Raw genomic sequence first — 18,334 nt, forward strand, 5'->3', positions numbered from 1 at the left:
TACGAATTTTTGCCCTTGTGTTCAGTTATGACTATACAATGTCGATTGGTTTGACACAGACTTATGAGGGATGTAACAACGACTTTTCTTAAGGTTTGGTTTTGATTTGAATGACAAATAGTGAGGTATCGAAGATTATGTGATTTATGTAAGGTTAGACTCTCAAATTATGGTAGGTGACTTATGAATGCACTACGAGATGAGATATAGTTCTTCGTGGTTATTAAGGATATCAAATTGGATTGATACTACTCTGTTGATGGGTTATACGAACTATTGTGATGCGTTACATAGGCACTAGAGGGTAAATAGAGGCTATGTGCTCATAGTATGTAGAATTAATCAGGTGACCAAGAATTTCTCTAAGTTTTGGTATGGGGAACAAACTGGTTGATTGTGGATAGCAAAAAAATCAAAGTGATGGAGTCAGATGAATGAAAATGTTTGATATAAGTATTATGGGAGAAGTATCTTGTGTTATTTGATCTTGATTTCGTACATTCTTATATAACTACCTATTTTATTTCGGACATGATTTGAAGTATGATTCGCTCCTTATGCCCACAAGTGTTTCTACTTCGGTGGATGGATCTCTAGTGGTTGATCGGTGTACCGATTCTGCGAATTCTTTTGATAGGGTAGGATGCTTTTCCAAACTTGGCTATTTCAGTTATGATAGATTTGGTGTTGTAAGGGATTGTTGAATTATAATAGTGATTTTTCATGCATAATTCTTTTTATAAGAATTTGTAGAAGAGCTACCATGAATACTTATAGTTGTCCGACAGTCTTAAGGTTCAACTCTCGTCGGGGTCTCGTTCTGGCTATGTATGGTAGAATGTGGGCGGCCAATGAGTCTAGTGTTATCGCTCTTAAGGATTGTTTACAATCACAACTACTGATCTACCATATTCGATAGTGTTATTAGAAATTTTGTATGCTTGGGTGTATCGCTCGCTAAGAGGGTATTCAATCATTTCATTCTTTGGGTTAGATAAATCATATTCTCCAGTAATGAGTACCTAATATCTAAAGATCAGATTTGTATAGCTTAAGATCGTGGGAAGCTTTGATAGTGAGAATGGAATCTTGACAAAACCTGCGATGGTTTGCACATTATGAGTATATGGTGGTTGTTCAAGTTCACTTCTGGTTGTAGCCGATATTAATTTAGAACTTCATCGTAAGTATGTGAGAAAAGACTCGCCTTGGTGGTTGTGCTATGATTCAATAGGTTTCGATTCAAATGGAATTCATGGGTTAGTTTGTGTCTTGGTAATCACTCCTGATTAATAAATCTACCAAGGTTTGATTCAAAAATTCAGTTCTTAGTAGTTGATCTTGATGGAATGGTCTTAAGGAGGATCTCACTTGGAGGGATGAACACCGACTCTAGAATATAATAACTCAAGCTTTAGGTAACATCGGATATTCTTTCTTTTCCTTCTTTATGTTCGAGGACGAACATGATTTTTAGTGGTGGATAATGTAATGACCCGTTAGGTCATTTTGAGAACGAGTCTTCTTTCCTTCATAAAAGACTCATTCCGTACATTTAAATTGTAAATTTTAGACTATTCGATAACTTCATTTAATTAATTGATGGGTGATTTTAAATAATTAATTTAATTGATGGGCTAAAGTGTTAATTTATTTAATACTTATACCACTTTTCTTATATTTAATAAATTAGGTTAGTAGGGTTTGTCATTTTAGTACATAATTAATTTAGAAAAGAAAAAGAAGGGAATAAATAATAATAATAATAATAATAATAATAATAATAATAATAAATTATATATATATACACAATCTGATGGCATTAAGCCATCAGATGTGCAGCGGCAAACAAGAAAACAAAAACCCGCAGAAATAAGAAAAAAAAAATACGGAGGAAGAAAGAAAAGAAAGGGGAAAAGAAAAATAAAGGAGAAGAGAAAAATAGGGATTTTCATTCCAAAGCGTCAAGGTAATTATTCTCATCCTTTTCATTAAATTTTCATGTGATTATGAATATATTTTTAGGGTATATTGGTGGAGAAACAATGTTGAAATAAGAAAATATGACCCTAGGGTTCTTCATATAAAATCTTGATTTGGGAGTCGAATAACGATCCGTTTTAGCTGAAATTTGACATGTGAGTTTATTTTATCATGAGTGAACATAATCGGAAAGAAAATTTCAGATTTGACTTCAATGACATAGAATGAGTTAGTTCCTGAATTTTGATATATTAAAATAGATAATTAAATATTAGGTATATTATATTTTATGAATTACATTAAATTTATAATATTGGGGAAATTAGAACCTAACCCTAGGCTTAAAATTTGGAAATATGAGAGTTGACATGTTATTTGACGTCAACATTAAGAACTTGATTATAGATTTGAGTAGGTTTTGGGTCTAGGCTAGACATATAATAATATGAGTGTTGTTAGTTTCAAAATCTTATTGTGGTTATTTATTTGACTAGATTACATTGATTTGGAGACCCAACGAAAAGGGAAGGCTCAAGTACCGGTGTAATTGCTTGATTAATTAAGGCAAGTGAATTTCTAAACCTCAGTTTAAGCTTATAGATGCTTGTATTTCCGTGTCATATATACTAGGGAGTAATGAGAATTGGACTGGGTTATTGACTGTATGATTGACCTTAAAAATGGAGATGAGGGATATAAAATGGTGATCTAATGACATATATTGGTGGAATTGATATGTTGTGATTTTGGACATGTAAAATGACTATGTTTATGTGAGATAGGAAAAATTATTGTTGTTGTCATATTATTATCGTGAATTATATGAACATGAATTGATTGCGTTGGTTTTGACATATTGTGTTAAGATTGAAAATGCTATGAAACAAAAGGGGTCGGGCCACACGCTCCGTGGCAAGATATATATGTTGAGGGGACGGGCCACACGCTCCGTGGTAGGTATTATGAAACAAAAGGGGTTGGGCCACACGCTCCGTGGCAAGATATATATGTTGAGGGGACGGGCCACACGCTCCGTGGCAGGTTAGATGGACAGAAATGTCCCCCATGGGTTTCGGACTGTGATTCAGCGGATGTGTACCGATAGGACAGACATGCATCATTTTATTGCACTGCATTGCACCTTTCTGATATTTGTGACTTTGTGTTTACCCCCATATTGCTCTGTGTGCTGAACTTGACTTGGTATGATTCATTGACGAGACTATTGATGAATATTTGTGGACTGTATTACTGTTATTATTGTACAATTGTAGAGTTGGGCTGATTTTATGCAGGTTGTAGTTAAGGAGGTTCGGTTGGGAGGACAGGAGTACTTGTATCTATTAAGCTTTGCTTAGTTTTAGTTATCCACTTGCTGAGTACCGTGTTGTTTGGTACTCACCCCTTGCTTCCACACTTGTGTAGGTTGTGAGCCCAGACCTGCTTGATCTTATACTGTTTTCCACTACAGCCGAGGTTATCAATTTCGAGTGTTGAGGTAGCTGTTACATCCATCTAGCGGACACCTCTTACTCTTTTATTATGTTTTAGTCCTACTCTAGTGACAAAGACATTGTGACTATATTTTCTTTCGTACTTCGGTAATTTATTAGTGGCTTGTATACGTGACAACCAGTCTTGGGGGATTTTGGAGATTATTTATTTGTTTTTGACTAATTTAAACCTTATTTTATCTCAATTACTTCCGCATTTACTTTTCGTTGAGTTTTAGGCTGACTTGTCTCGGTGGGTTGAGATGAGTGCCATCACACCCGAATTTGGGTCGTGACATCGACCCCTTTGTTTCATATCATTTTCAGTCTCAGCACAGTATGTCAGAACCAATGCAATCAATTCATGTTCATATGATTCACGATAATAACATGACAACAAAAATAATTTTTTCTATCTCATATCAACATAGTCGTTTCATATGTCCAAAATAAATTCATAATCTCATCACATCAATTCCACCAATACATGTCATTAGATCGCCATTTTATACCCCTCATCTCCATTTTTTAGGTCAATCATACAGTCAATAATTCAGTCCAATTCTCATTACGCTCAGTGCACATAACAAGGAAATACAAGCATCTACAAGCTTAAACTGAGGTTTAAAAATTCACTTGCCTCAAATAATCAAGCAATTACTTCGGGATTTAAGCCTTCCCTTTTCGTTGGGCCTCCAAATAAGTATAATCTAATCAAATAAATAACCACAATAAGATTTCGAAACTAACAATACCCATATTACCATATGTCTAGCTTAGACCCAAAAATTCATGCAAATCTATAAACACGTTACTAATCTTGATGCCACTTAACATGTCAACTCCCATATTTTCTGAATTTTAAAACTAAGGTTAAACCTCAATTCCCCCAATAACATAAATCTAATTATGTTTGTATAATACACTATCCTATTATTTAATTACTTATCTCAATATATCAAAACTTGAATTATAATGTGATAAAAGATAAAAATAATTCAACTAGAAATGAAAACCCACCACCAGTAACCCTTGATGATGAACCACTGGTCAAAATTGACCTATACTATACCAATCCATCATAATATAATATCCCTTATAACTAACACATCATAGAACACTATCATTATACTTTGCACTACGTGTCATCATTATCTTACTGTGACTACAATGTGGTTTGCCCTATTCTAACAAGTTTTTTTTTTTTTTTTTTTTTATACAGAAACATGAATGCCTTAAGCCACTTTTCTCTATTAATGTTATTATACTGATAATATATGTATAGTAGTATCCTAAAAATTGAAAGAATTGGAGCTTTAATTAGCTCTTACATGAATAAGTGCTTCGTCCCCCTTTGCAGTTCATTCGACGCCGCAGATTGTTCTCATCTATTCTCCCTTCTCTTTCTTTTCTTCATTAATTAAGAATTAAAAGTGACAAATCCTATTAACTTATTTTAATAATTATGAAATAAGTGGTATAATATATTAACTAAATTATCAATTTAGTCCTTTAATTAAATTAGTTATCTAAAGTTACTCCTCAACTAAATAATCGTAGTTATCGAATAATCCAAATAATCCATTAAAAATTTATGAAAAGAATCTTTTATGAGAGGAGGAGAACTCGTTCTCGAAATGACCTAACGGGTCATTACATCAAGTCTCAAACGCTAACACATAATCTTTTATATCTCTACACAAACTCTCACAATTTCTATTCTTTCAATAAATATTAAGGTCATTTTTAGCCATCACCCATCTTTTGAGGTCTAAAAAATGGATGTGGTGATGAAGTTGGGAGCAGAAAGTCCAGTGGTGATTTTTAGCAAAAGCACTTGTTGGATATCATAGCATCGAAACCTTAATTCGAGTTTTGGAGCAAATCCTACGATTTACGAGCTCGATAAATTAGTTTCAAATGGAAAAGAAATGGAGAAGGCATTGGTTGAATTACTAGGGTGTAAATCAAGTGTGCCATCAGTGTTCATTGGAGAAAAGTTTGTTGGTGGTTCTAATGAGATTATGAGTCTTAATGTTAGAGGCAAGCTAGGGTGTAAAACAACTGCTTCTAAAGGCGAATGCTATTTGGATATAGAGATCATCAAGGGCGAAATCAAAATTTTTCACTAGGGATCGAATTCAATACATGTATATAAAAGTAAATACACGAATAAGCAGAATAAATATTGACATCAATTAATTACTAGCTAGCTAGTAAGTCTATATAATATTCGTCCCAAAGTATAGTTCATATTTAGTAGTCCTATCCAATATGCATCATAACAAAATGCAAGACACAGATTAAATTATATAGTACTTATTTTATTTTATTTATTTATTTATTAATGTACTTATGATAAAAGTATGCTTTTACAATGGTAATTAATTACTCCTTTTTTGATGCACCACCAAATGAACCATGCACATGTGTTGACAGATTGCATCTTGCTTGAAAGCAAATACTATCACATTGTACAATAACTGAGAGTTTAAGACAGTCAGAAATAAAAGTATGAAACTAAACTCTACGTTAAGGAGTTTATCTACCAAATGGTATAAATATAATTATTTAAATTACTATCGGGTTATCGGTTAACCCGTTAAGAAAAAACCTAAAACTGTGAAGAACCGATAACCCGATAATAAAAAAGTCAAAATCGTTATCAAAATCGCTAAATCAATAACTCACATTATTGATAAGCCAATAGTTGTTTTTTAGTTTGGGTTATCTGTTTTGGTTCGATTTTGAACAACCCTACTTTGTAGTAGCATAGCCACATACATTGATGGGTGTTCAATTGAACACTATTCATCAAATTACACTGTATATATAGAAAATTATACAAAGTATATAGGTCATAAATTTGTGCAATACATACTCTATTAATTTTTGAACACCTTTAATTTAAAGGGATTTTTTACTTCGCCATTGGACGGCATTTGCCTCTGTTGAAAGGGTCTCGTCATAATTTATTCCTCTGATTTGTGTGAATCCTATTGCCACTAACCTTACTTTATATCTCTCAATTTCTCCACTTAAATAAAATTTTACAGTATATTTTAAAATTCATAAACTAAAAATTCTAACTCCACCTATATTTACGGCGAGATCTCTTTTGGAACTTAGCTGTTCATTCTTTGGCACAAAAGGGAGGGAATAGAAAATTTTAGGAGCATAAAGGCATACAAGGACGCTAGGAATCGATCTCGTTAAACTTTAATATAAAATGACAAAATACTTCTTATCAAGTAGCATCAAATTTTATCAAAAAGAAGTTACATAGATCTGAATTATGTCCCTATCTATGTTCTAGCGGATTTCAACCATGTACAAAGAATATTATATGAACTTTAATTAGTTTTAAAAATAAAATCCATCAAATTTTAGATCTTCAATGGCCGTTTTCAATGGTACGTAATATGAGTTTTGTTGTACCACAAATTTCGTCGGAGTCAAAAATTTTACTTAGTGTATATATATATATATATATATATATATAGCTAGACACATAAAAAGTAAGGAGAGTCAACGCATATATATATATATATATATATATATATATATATATATAAAACTAAAATTTTAACCTACCTAAACATTATAATATTATGATGAAAGAGTGTCATTTCACAGGAATACAGTCTCATTTCCAAACCTAACCAAATTATTATGAAAAAATTATGCGAATAGACAAATATATACTAGTTAATTAACTAATATAGCTATAGTTTGAATTAATTACGGCTCGCGGCAAACATCTAACTGCAATTACAGTTTGAGTTTTGTATAATTCGCGCAATCATATAAATATGTTGTGCGCGATTATACAAATGTTGTGCACGAATACAATTTGAGTTTTGTATAATTCGCGTGATTTATAAAAATGATGTGCATGATTATACAAATATTGTGCGCGAATTGAATTGTATAGATAAATATACAAATACTACAAATTGTGTAGTGAATTATACAAACGTAGTGCATGAATTGTATAGTGAAATATACAAACACTATACAAAAATGTGAATTGTATAGCGAATTATACAAACATATACAAACAATGCGCAAATTATACAAACGTTGCTATAACTATAGCTATGAATTGTAATTAGCAATCTGTTGGGAAAAACGGACTAATACAAAAATATATATAGTCAAAATAGTAGAAATACAATGGGAAAAATAATGATGGAGTATAATTAAGATATTTTTGAGTGGCTATATGCGAAAATTTCTCAATTATTATTACATATAGTAGGTGTAAACGAAATTTTGAGGAAATGATAATGAAAATTAGGGTTCATCTTAAGTTTGAGAGATGATGTGTGACATCATTGTGAGAAAATGAAAATAAACCAATTAAATTACAATGGAGCAAGTTACTAAATACAGTACTAGAAAAAAGATCACCGCATATTAATAAAAAATTGTGTTATAAAACATGATTTTCCCACTCATATCTTAACGAATTAACCAACTCATTAGAAAAATGCATGGTATATTAGAAAACAAATTCTCACTGAATTAACAGTTGGAAACTTCCTAATTTTTTCATGTGAAACATTACTATTTTTCTTTTCTCATCTATTCAATCAAAATATTTGTGAAAATAGCCCGTGAACATTTTTTGGTGAGAAATTCTAGTGGGAAAATAGAAAAAAAAATTAATATTGATAATGGATAAAAGTAAAAGACCCAGCTACACATAAATATACAAGTGGGCTAAGGCCTCATTTGTTTTTATTAACATTTGGTCGTCTGAATATGAATGCACATCTGAATGATTAAGATGTTGTTTTAAAATTTGAACACTGAATGATTAAAACTGTTTATTTTTTAACATCTGAATGTACAAAAATTATTTATATGTACATAATAAAAATACATTAAATAGTAAAAAGTAATAAAATAAAATCATTATTTGATTGTAAAAAATGAAACTCTTATGCTTGCTAGTGATGATGGAGATAGTTTATAATGATGGTGGTGATGCTAATAGTTGTTGTTGATGATAGTTGTGAGGGTGGAGGTAATTGGTATTGTGGTGACTGTCATAATGGTGATGATTGGTAGTGGTGTTGGTGATGAAATTGGCTAATATTAGTAGTTGGTAGTGGTGACTGAAAAATGTGTGGTGGTTGATGATGTGTTTGTGGTAGTTGAAAGTCGTGCTAGGTATGATGATGAAGGTGGTTGGCAATAAAGATTGACCACAATAATGGTAATGGTTGATAGTAGTGGCGGAGGTGGTGACCGAAAAATGTATGATGATAGTTGACGTTGGTGCTATAATTGTGATGGCGGAGTATATTGTTAGTAAGAATTGACTGTAATAGTTGTAGTAGTGATGGAGGTGGCGGAAACTACAGAGACCAGAGTGTTGTCGATAATGGATATAGTTATAATGATGAACGAGATCGATAAGCGTGCATGGTAGCAATTGACAGTAGTGGTTAGCAGTGATGGTGGTTGTGATGATAGAGGTGGTTGGTGGTAGACGATGATAATGGTGGTAGACAATAGTGATTGTGATGGTAACGGTCGTGATGGTAAAGGTTGTTACTGGTGATGGCTGGTGATTCTCGATAATGTGATGATCAATATTATCAATATAAGAATATCTCTTAAGATATTAAGACTCTATTCTAGTTCTTAATGATTAAGACCTATTCAGACCAATTAAATAGTACTTTAAATCTTAATGAAAACAAATTCAATTAATGGTCTAATGTCTGAACCATTCAAATTCAGAATTCGGACCTCTATTAAGTGCACACAAATGAAACCTAAATGAACCTAACCCTTCTAACAGTAAGTGGGACAGTTTTGCAACATCATTTCCCTAATTTATTTGCCTTTTAACACTTGATGAACAACAAAAGGACGGGCAGGGTAAATCTAAACACTTTGACCAATTAGTTTATAAAATATATAAATTTCGTATATTTTTACTAAATATACATTTATACATACTTCTACCCAACATAGACATTATCATTATATATATTGTGTATATTTTAGTCATATCAATAAATTACTTGATCGAACTGTATATATTCGTGACTTTCCCTGTTAACGAAAGTCATGACTTGCTTGTATATATCCTTTATTTGCTAATAACATATTATATATGACCTTTCGAAGTTGCAACAGACCCTTTATATTTTCTAGCTCAAGGACCTAATTTCACTTTTACGATAAGGAGATCGATGCAGTATACACTCTATTTTCCTCATCACGTGATTTAATGTTTGGAATATTTGACAAGAATTTATTCCAATTATGTCCAGCTAATAACTAAAGCAAAAGTCAATAGTAAAGTTGTAAGAGTTATCTAGAAACCTCTTCAGTAGTACGGATAATATTATGGATTTCATGCAAAAGTATATGTTTTAGGACATTATCACAATCCAACTTCATGTCATGTATTATTTATTTTGATTCAACAAATCTTATAGTTTAGTGATCATCGAGTTTAAAATATGTTTACTATGTGAATTTATGTTATATATATATTTTACAAATTTTTCACTTTTTATCTAATGTATCATATGTCGTCTTTCTTTAACAATTAAATGTCAATATTATGTAAGTCGTACGTCTTTCTCTGTAATTAGCTTTCATCGTCCTGCCTTCTGTCATAGTCATCATGGATCGATCGATATCTCAGATTTCATTTCCCCAAATCAAAATTAAGATGCCTATATGTTTTATAGGGTTGAAAAAGAATAAGAGAATAATATTGGATTGTAAGACAATAATAAAAAAAAAGAGATCATTTTATAATCCTTGTAGTGTATTCGTTTCCGTTATTTTCTTTTTATGGATTGGATCATAAAGTTTTCAATAAAATATTGTTTTTTTAAATAGATTATTCTGTGCGTGTGAACTAGATTATATTATTTGGATAAATTAAGTACGTGAAAATTATTTTTGATAATAGATGACTGTGAGAAGAGTCTGATATATCTATCTACTTTGATATCATAGTAATATGTATGATCATCTTTTTAGAAATAATTCTCTCTCTGTCCAATTTATATGACTTGCTTTTTTTTTGAGTCAGTCCAAAAATGAATGACACATTTCTATATTTAGTAACAACTTAACTTTAAAATATTCATTTTACCTTTAATGAAATGACTTATAGGTTATAACCACATAAATATTTATGACTTATTTTAGACCACAAATTTCAAAAGTCTTTCTTTTTTTGCTTAAACTCCATATCAAGTCAAAATGCATCACGTAAATTGAGACAAAAGAAGAATAACTATTAAAAAGAACACACTTTAATTTTATTTATTATAGGGTACGATCCATTGACAAATATAGGGGGTGTTCACGGTTTGGTTAAAAACCGATCCAAACCAAAAACCAAATCAAACCGATCAAATAAAACGATTTTTCATTTGGTTTGATTTGGTTTAGTTTTACATTTTAAAAAAAACGATAATCTTTGGTTTGGTTTTGATTTTGTTCAAAAAAATCCGAAGAAATAACCGAACCGAACCTACAAATTATATACATAATTTTTTATAATTTTATATACATAACATATTGTTTTTTATAAACACTTTTTAATGCAAAAAATACAGCATACTAATTTAAAATAGTAAGGTATGATACGTCTTTTATTTGTACAACCATATCATTAACTTATGCATTATTCAGTAAGTTTATTTTGTTTAGTACATTGGATTATGTAACAAAATAAACAGGAAGTTAAACATAATTAAAGTTCTGGTATAAGAATTATAAGATCCAAAATGACACGAAGATAATTTATTTATTTTTAATGAGTTATTGTTTTTTCTTCTCTTTTGAATGAATCGTTTCTTTTATTTTTGTGTATGGTTAATAATCGAATAACCGAATCGAATCAAATCGAAATCGATAACAATCAAACCGATGATTGTATATTTTTATTAGTTTGATTTGATTTTAATAATTTTAAAATTAATTAAATTAATGTAATTTTAATTTTAATTTTAATTTTAATTTTAATCAATAATCAATCCAAACCAAATCGTAAACAGCAGTAGAAAAATATATGCTCAAGGAATAATAGTTTGCATATCCACCGTCTTGTCCTTTTTGTAATCTTTTAATATTTTGTCGTTTATCGTCAATATATCCCACCACTATAACCCTTATATATACCCTTCTACAAATTCATGTTTCTCATAACAATTGTCAAGTCTCAAACTCACTACAAGCTACAAAATTTCTTCTCCACTTACACATCTTCACACACACACAAAAAAAAAAACATCAACTTGCTATATATATATATATATAGTAAAAACCATATAATTTCTCTTAATCAAGGTCTAAATTAACATGGATATGGTGATGAAATTAGGAGCAGAAAGTCCGGTGGTGATTCTCACCAAAAGCACTTGTTGCATCTCTCACAGCATCGAAACCCTAATTCGAGGTTTTGGAGCCAATCCTACAATTTACGAGCTTGATAAACTTTTGAATGGGAAGGAAATGGAGAAGGCATTGATTGAATTACTAGGGTGTAAATCAAGTGTGCCAGCAGTGTTCATTGGAGAAGAATTTGTAGGTGGTTCTAATGAGATTATAAGTCTTAATGTTAGAGGCAAGCTCAAACAATTGCTTCTAAAGGCTAATGCTATTTGGATATAGAGATCATCAATTTACTAGCTAGCAAGTAATCAGTGATGCAATCAGAATTTTTCACTGAGAAAAAAATCAATATATATATATAAAAGTAAATACACGAATAAATTAACGCATTTCAACGTGTAGTATATATAGATTATATATAAAGATCAAAATTTACTAGCTAGCTAGCAAGTTTAGATTTTGAATCCTAATTTCATTGCAGCAGTTACAAGTCTCCCATTTACTATTTTGATGTACTAATAATAAAGATAGAGTTTAATTTTTATACAATATTAAAATGCATAAATATTATTCGTAAGTTTTTTTTTTATCTTGGTGAATATTTATATATTATTGTTAAATGTCATGGAAGTATCCTCAACATGTAGTTCTTATTTTATTCTATATATATTGTGTGGCTTGAAAAGGTTGAGTTTTCTAAGTTTATAAAATGAGATTATGGAAGTGTTGGAGTGTGTGATCATTTAATTTCAAATATTATCAGACTATTAGTCAATATATACTTTTATTTATTTCATTATGTTTTCAACAACGCGCCTTTTTAGTATGAGTCTAATTTTTTCGTAGGCCAAACACATGAAAAGACTTTTTTGATAATTGATATCGGTGAGAATACTTGAACCCATAATGACCTCCTTGCTCTAATATCATAAAGATGTGTTGCTCTATATATCTTTAAACACCTTAGAAAAAAATATATTTTTATTTATTTAACGGAAAAGGGCCAAAACTACTCTTCAACTATTCAAAATAAAGCACATATACCCTTAAACTATATTTTGGCTCAAAAATACCCTTCACGATATACTATTGGCTCAAAAATACCTTCACATCATACTACTGGCTCACTTCTACTCCTCTGTTTGACGGAATGAAATGTAGCATCTCATGTGTATTAATTTACGCCACATAAGATCTCCACATAAGCACTCCATCACACCAATCAATTAAAAGACCCAAACCCATATTTGATTTTCGTAGCTATGGTTTCCTTAACGCCCATAGTTATGACTGTCATAATTAATTTGCAGCAGTTTTTAAGCAACTCCCGTAACAATTTGCAGCAGTCAGACACCCCTGCTTGTTGGCATGACTTTAGGAAGAACACTTTAGCTACTTCCCAAGCATCTATTGATCACGTTGAATGTACGATTATGTTGCTCTACAGCTCACTCAAGGCCCAACCGCACCCATCTTCTTCTTAGAAAAGCACTTGCTTGATCAAGTAGCACATTTGTTTAATTGTTATTTTGGATAATTAAACCTATCATCCTTTATTAGCTATGTCTACTGGATGATAACTATAGTTTAGCAAATTAAATAGTCAATTAATAATTTGCTTAAAAACTGCTGCAAATTAATTATGGCAGTCATAACTACAGGAGTCAAGAAAATCATAACTACGAGTGTCAAGAATGAGTTTGGGTATTTTAATTGATGGGATAGGGTGGGGTGCTTATGTGAGGATCTTACGTGGGGTAAATTAATACACATGGGATGCCACATTTTATTCCGTCAAACAAAAGGGTTGAAGTGAGCCAATAATATGACGTGAAGGGTATTCTTTGAGCCAATAGTATGAAGGAAATGGTATTTTTGAGCCAGAATATAGTTTAAGGGTATATGCGCTCTATTTCAAATAGTTAAAGGATAAATTTAGCCCTTTTTCATATATTTAATTTTATCTTCAACATATTCCCTTACGTTTGATTTTGATTTTTTTCATAGGTCAAGCACGTGGTTTTTATTTCTTGACAATTAGATGTGGCGGTGAGATTCGAACACACAACATCTACCTACTCTGATATCATGTTAAAGTATGTGATTATTCATCTAAAAACTTCAATTTTAAGAGAGAGAGAGAGAATGCTTTATAATATATATACAATATTATATTTGTGTAGTGATTAGGTGCAAGGGAAAAGAATACTTGTACTCCAAAAAGAAAGACTATTTATAAGCAACTATCCCCTTATTTTCACACTCCCCCTGTTTTTACTTGGTAATTCGCTATTACTGTTTGATACCATTGGAGTGTATATATATATACTCTTATGGTATCAAAGAGAGGTAGAGAACACTACTCAGTTACTTTTTGATACCATTAGAATATGTGTATATATAACATGCAGTGCTTTAGTAAAAAGACTACTCAATTACTGCTTGATACCATCAAAGTATATAGTTATCATCAGAGTATATATAAAGATATACTCTGATGGAATCAATGATAAAGAAGTTGTGATTTAGTGAATATAACAAAGAGGCATGCGGGTACATATTTTGGATCATGGATTCAACTTAAATAAATAGTTTAAATTTAATCCAATTTAAATAAATATTTTACCTAATAGGTCCAATTTATGTAGTTTTTCCTAGGTGCAAAGGCTCTTTATCTACTCTAAACATGTAGATAATAATTGGGCTAATTCAAGCACTGGGCTTCATAATGGATTATTGGATCTGGGTTTTGATTGACCCACGTTTAGTTCAGGCTAAATGGACTAGATTTTTGCCTATGCTGTTTTAATTTTCTTCTCATGTCTCCACCAGTTAACTACTAGTCGGTACCTAAAGTAAATTCGAATTAATCGAACAAATAAATTTCTGGAAGCAAAATAAATTTTTGACTTTCCCTTTACTCATCTAGTTGAATGATGCAACTAAGACTTGAAATTAATCTAGAATAGATTGGTAATTGTAAGATCGTACGAGGCTTAAGAGGTGCTCATTAATATCTTTTTCCGACTCTATTAACTTTGAATATTACTTAAAATGTGAAATTTATAGTCTTGAGAATAAGATAATGTATCATTTATAAAAGGTAAAGATAATCTAAATAATATAAAAGTTATGATTACACGGTATATAACTAAATCTTTTTACTATTTTATTGAAGGAAAACTCCAGCCTAGTGTAAAAGCTTGCCCAAGCTGCCCTCGAAATGGGATTCACCGTAAAATTGATTTTCGACGGAATTAAAAAAATATATATAATAGAATTGTAACTTTAGAATATACAACCCTAATAAGAATGTATACACTTATTTCATACATTATGAAGATAATGATAAACGATATATTTTATATTCTATAGGGACTATACTTGAAAATTGAAATATCATTATTTCTGGTACGAAATTTCTACAGAAATGGAAAATTCCCTACCGTCTATTGATTTACATAATTAATAATGACGATTTAGGCTTACAATGGAACTTAAAAATCAGTCTTTATCAGTTCTTTCAATCAAGCAAGCGACCAACAATTGTCATCAAAGCAAGAAGTACAGATCATAGACAGAATCAATTTGAAACTTGACAAAACTCGCAGCTACTAAACTTTCAAAAGGATGCTTTATTAATCTATCAGTTGATAGTAAAAGTATTTTATCACTAGAAAAAATCAACCAAATTACGTTTTTTTAAACCTCCTCCCCCCTAAAGAAAATTTCACTCATTAACCAAATTTTATTTCTTTACCCCCTCCATTAACAAGCTCAATAATACTATTTTCACCTATCTTTCTCGTGACACGAACATTCAATCTACCTGATGATAGTAGTGGTACTTACCACTAATTAAACAAACTTCACTCGTCAATTAAATTACATTTGAAAATTCTTCAAAATATTCAAATATGTACAAATTTGATTGTTTTACATCTAGGAAATATCATTGCCAGTCTGAAAACGAGGAGGTTTACGTTTTCCTGGAGGTGTTTGAACGTCTTGCTTTTCCTTCTGGCCTTAGTAAATCTCCTCCCTGTTATTTTGAAATAATAATAAAATTATATTCTTTACTGATAAATACAAAAAAAAAAAATTAAAACAAAATGAAAATCATATATAATGTGTTTGGTACGACGGAAGTCATTATTCAAGAAAATATGTTTTAAGAAAATATTATTTTGTAGTGTTTATTACCAAAATTATATTTAAAATGGAGTCATTTTGGTAAAAGTCTCTTAACTTTAGTATTTGATTTAACTAATATTTAGACATTATTATTAATACTAAAAAATTTCGTTATAATTATACCTTCTTATTTGCTAATTTATTATTAACTTTCAATAGAAATATATTTCCACTCACAAGCAAAAAAATTTTGAAGTATTAAGGAAATTAATGAAAGGAGAAAAAAATATTAAATACTAAAAGAATTTCTATTACTAAAAAAAATAGAACAACAACAATAAATTCAATGAAATTTTACAAAATGGAGTATAAAGAAGGTAGATAGTACGCAAATTTTATCACTACCTCTCCGAAATAGGGAGGTTGTATTACCGACAAGAATATATATATATATAAAGTTACCTCCTCATTTTCCAACTTTGATTGTTCATGCTCATCATTTCCTGGAGAATAATATCGTGATCAAAGTTATAAAAATAAACTTCTTAATTAAGATAAAAGGTTTTACTAAAGATGAAAAAGAAAAAGAAATACTATATATATACCTTTACCAAAAGAAATAAGGAATTTAATCAGATCTAGAAATTTGTTCATGATATCTTGGAAAAAAGTTGCCATAGATTTTCTTGATTTACTTCAATGGATAATATCAGTTATGAGCTTTATAACAACACATATTATTGAGCCCTTCTCCTTTAATTTAATTTAACCTAAAGTTTTGATTAATAATGTAATATTAGTAAGATATTTTTTTTCCACAATAATAGATCTAAGTTTGATTCTCATAGAAGATCACAAGAAATAATGATGACCCAAGCACTACATGTTGTCTATTCGATTTGTAATACTTATCCGTTCAAATTCATTTGATCTGCTTTTTTTAAAAAAATTATTTTAAAATGAATAATTTTTTTAATAATTCTTTAATTTTCAACTTTATACACATGTTTAATATAACAAAATTAATTAATCGTTCATAAATAATTTGCCATTTGATAAGTGTGCATAAATATTGGAGAAATTTTGATAGGTTTCACAACTTATGGGAGTTTCATATTTATGAGAAAAATATAACTTAAAAAAAATAATCTAAATGGCATGTTCAAACAGAATTTCAACTATCAATCGGATTTAAATCATGATTTCATATAGCCTGTTTAAACAGGCCCTTAAAATTTGTTTTGAAATCAGAGTTTGTTTATGAAATGTACATAAAATCTCAATTTCAAATATTTATTTATAAAAGGAACATGGAGATAAATGATTTATTAATGAGACGCATTAGAATATTTGGATGTCTTGTTTATGAAGTATAATTTGCTCATTTGGTAAAATTGTATAAGAATTGAGTAAATTTTGATAGTGTTCAACTTGTGAGGTTTTCATGTTTATGAGGAAAAAATAAAATTTTAAAAATTTAAATTATATATCCTAAACAAAACTTCAACTTCAAATAAATCTATTTGAAATTAAATTTTCATATCACATATTCAAACAAAAACTTTCGAGTCAATATATTCGAATAATAATTTTCAATTAAGTGACCTAACACAATTAGATGATTCATGTACTCTAAGCTGTCTATTTAAATTCTGTCCCCATACTCAATTTGGTAAATTTCAAAAAAAAAAATTCTATAAGTTTTAACCACTGAACGAACTGAAATATAATTAAAATAGTGCCCTAAAAAGGCCATTTCTGCAAGTGCCAAAGTCTAAAGTTGGTAGAGCCAATATAATAGGAGTCTTTATGCATGTTTTCCGGGAAAAATTTGAAAAAAATATTATTTATTCGTGAGTTAAAGATCAAAAATACATCTAAAATTATTTTAATTTTTTGAGTTTTATGTTTAAAATTTAGAGTGTGAATTTTTTACCAAAGCTATCTTCCTATCTTTGTCCTTCCTGACATATATAATAACTCTATTAGCTGACACATTTTTATTATATATATATTTTTAATTAATTTACTTAAAACTATAAAATTCTCCCCTTCCAAGCAGGAGATATCAACGACTCGACTGAGATGAGATCATCACAACTGAGAAGGTGGAGAAAAAAAGAGTTGAATGTCGCGATGGAGAATACATTAATTTATATGATAATAATTTAAAACCTTTAACCTTAACTATTAACCTAATATTAATTTATTTAACTTTGCCATCGTGGAATTATTTTATCATGTGGCAAAAAAAAAATTAAAAAGAAAGTGTATTATGCACACCATCAAATTTAAGTCTAGGTATGCTTTGCTAACCATCGAGTAATAATTCAAGTAGAATATTC

The 18,334-nt window shown here is 30.1% G+C and overlaps 1 protein-coding gene and 1 long non-coding RNA gene across 2 annotated transcripts; one reads left to right on the forward strand and one right to left on the reverse strand.

Moving 5' to 3' along the window:
* The first annotated feature begins 11,707 nt into the window (after nucleotides 1–11,707).
* On the forward strand, nucleotides 11,708–12,347 carry LOC129877478 (monothiol glutaredoxin-S6-like). The gene has a single exon (XM_055952991.1). It carries the CDS (start codon nucleotides 11,823–11,825, stop codon nucleotides 12,132–12,134), a length of 312 nt encoding a protein of 103 aa, XP_055808966.1. The 5' UTR covers nucleotides 11,708–11,822; the 3' UTR covers nucleotides 12,135–12,347.
* Nucleotides 12,348–15,586: 3,239 nt separating this feature from the next.
* On the reverse strand, nucleotides 15,587–16,722 carry LOC129877488 (uncharacterized). The gene is made up of 3 exons (XR_008763547.1): nucleotides 16,595–16,722; nucleotides 16,452–16,492; nucleotides 15,587–15,897 (listed from the first exon to the last, which is right to left on the reverse strand). It is a non-coding gene; the product is annotated as an uncharacterized LOC129877488 (long non-coding RNA).
* Nucleotides 16,723–18,334: the final 1,612 nt, after the last annotated feature.

This window comes from Solanum dulcamara, chromosome 2 (assembly GCF_947179165.1).
Source record: "Solanum dulcamara chromosome 2, daSolDulc1.2, whole genome shotgun sequence".
Classification (NCBI taxonomy): Eukaryota; Viridiplantae; Streptophyta; class Magnoliopsida; order Solanales; family Solanaceae; genus Solanum; species Solanum dulcamara.

Coding starts and splice junctions, on each gene's coding strand:
- LOC129877478 (XM_055952991.1), top strand. CDS start 11,823: ATGGATATGGTGATGAAATTAGGAGCAGAAAGTCCGGTGGTGATTCTC.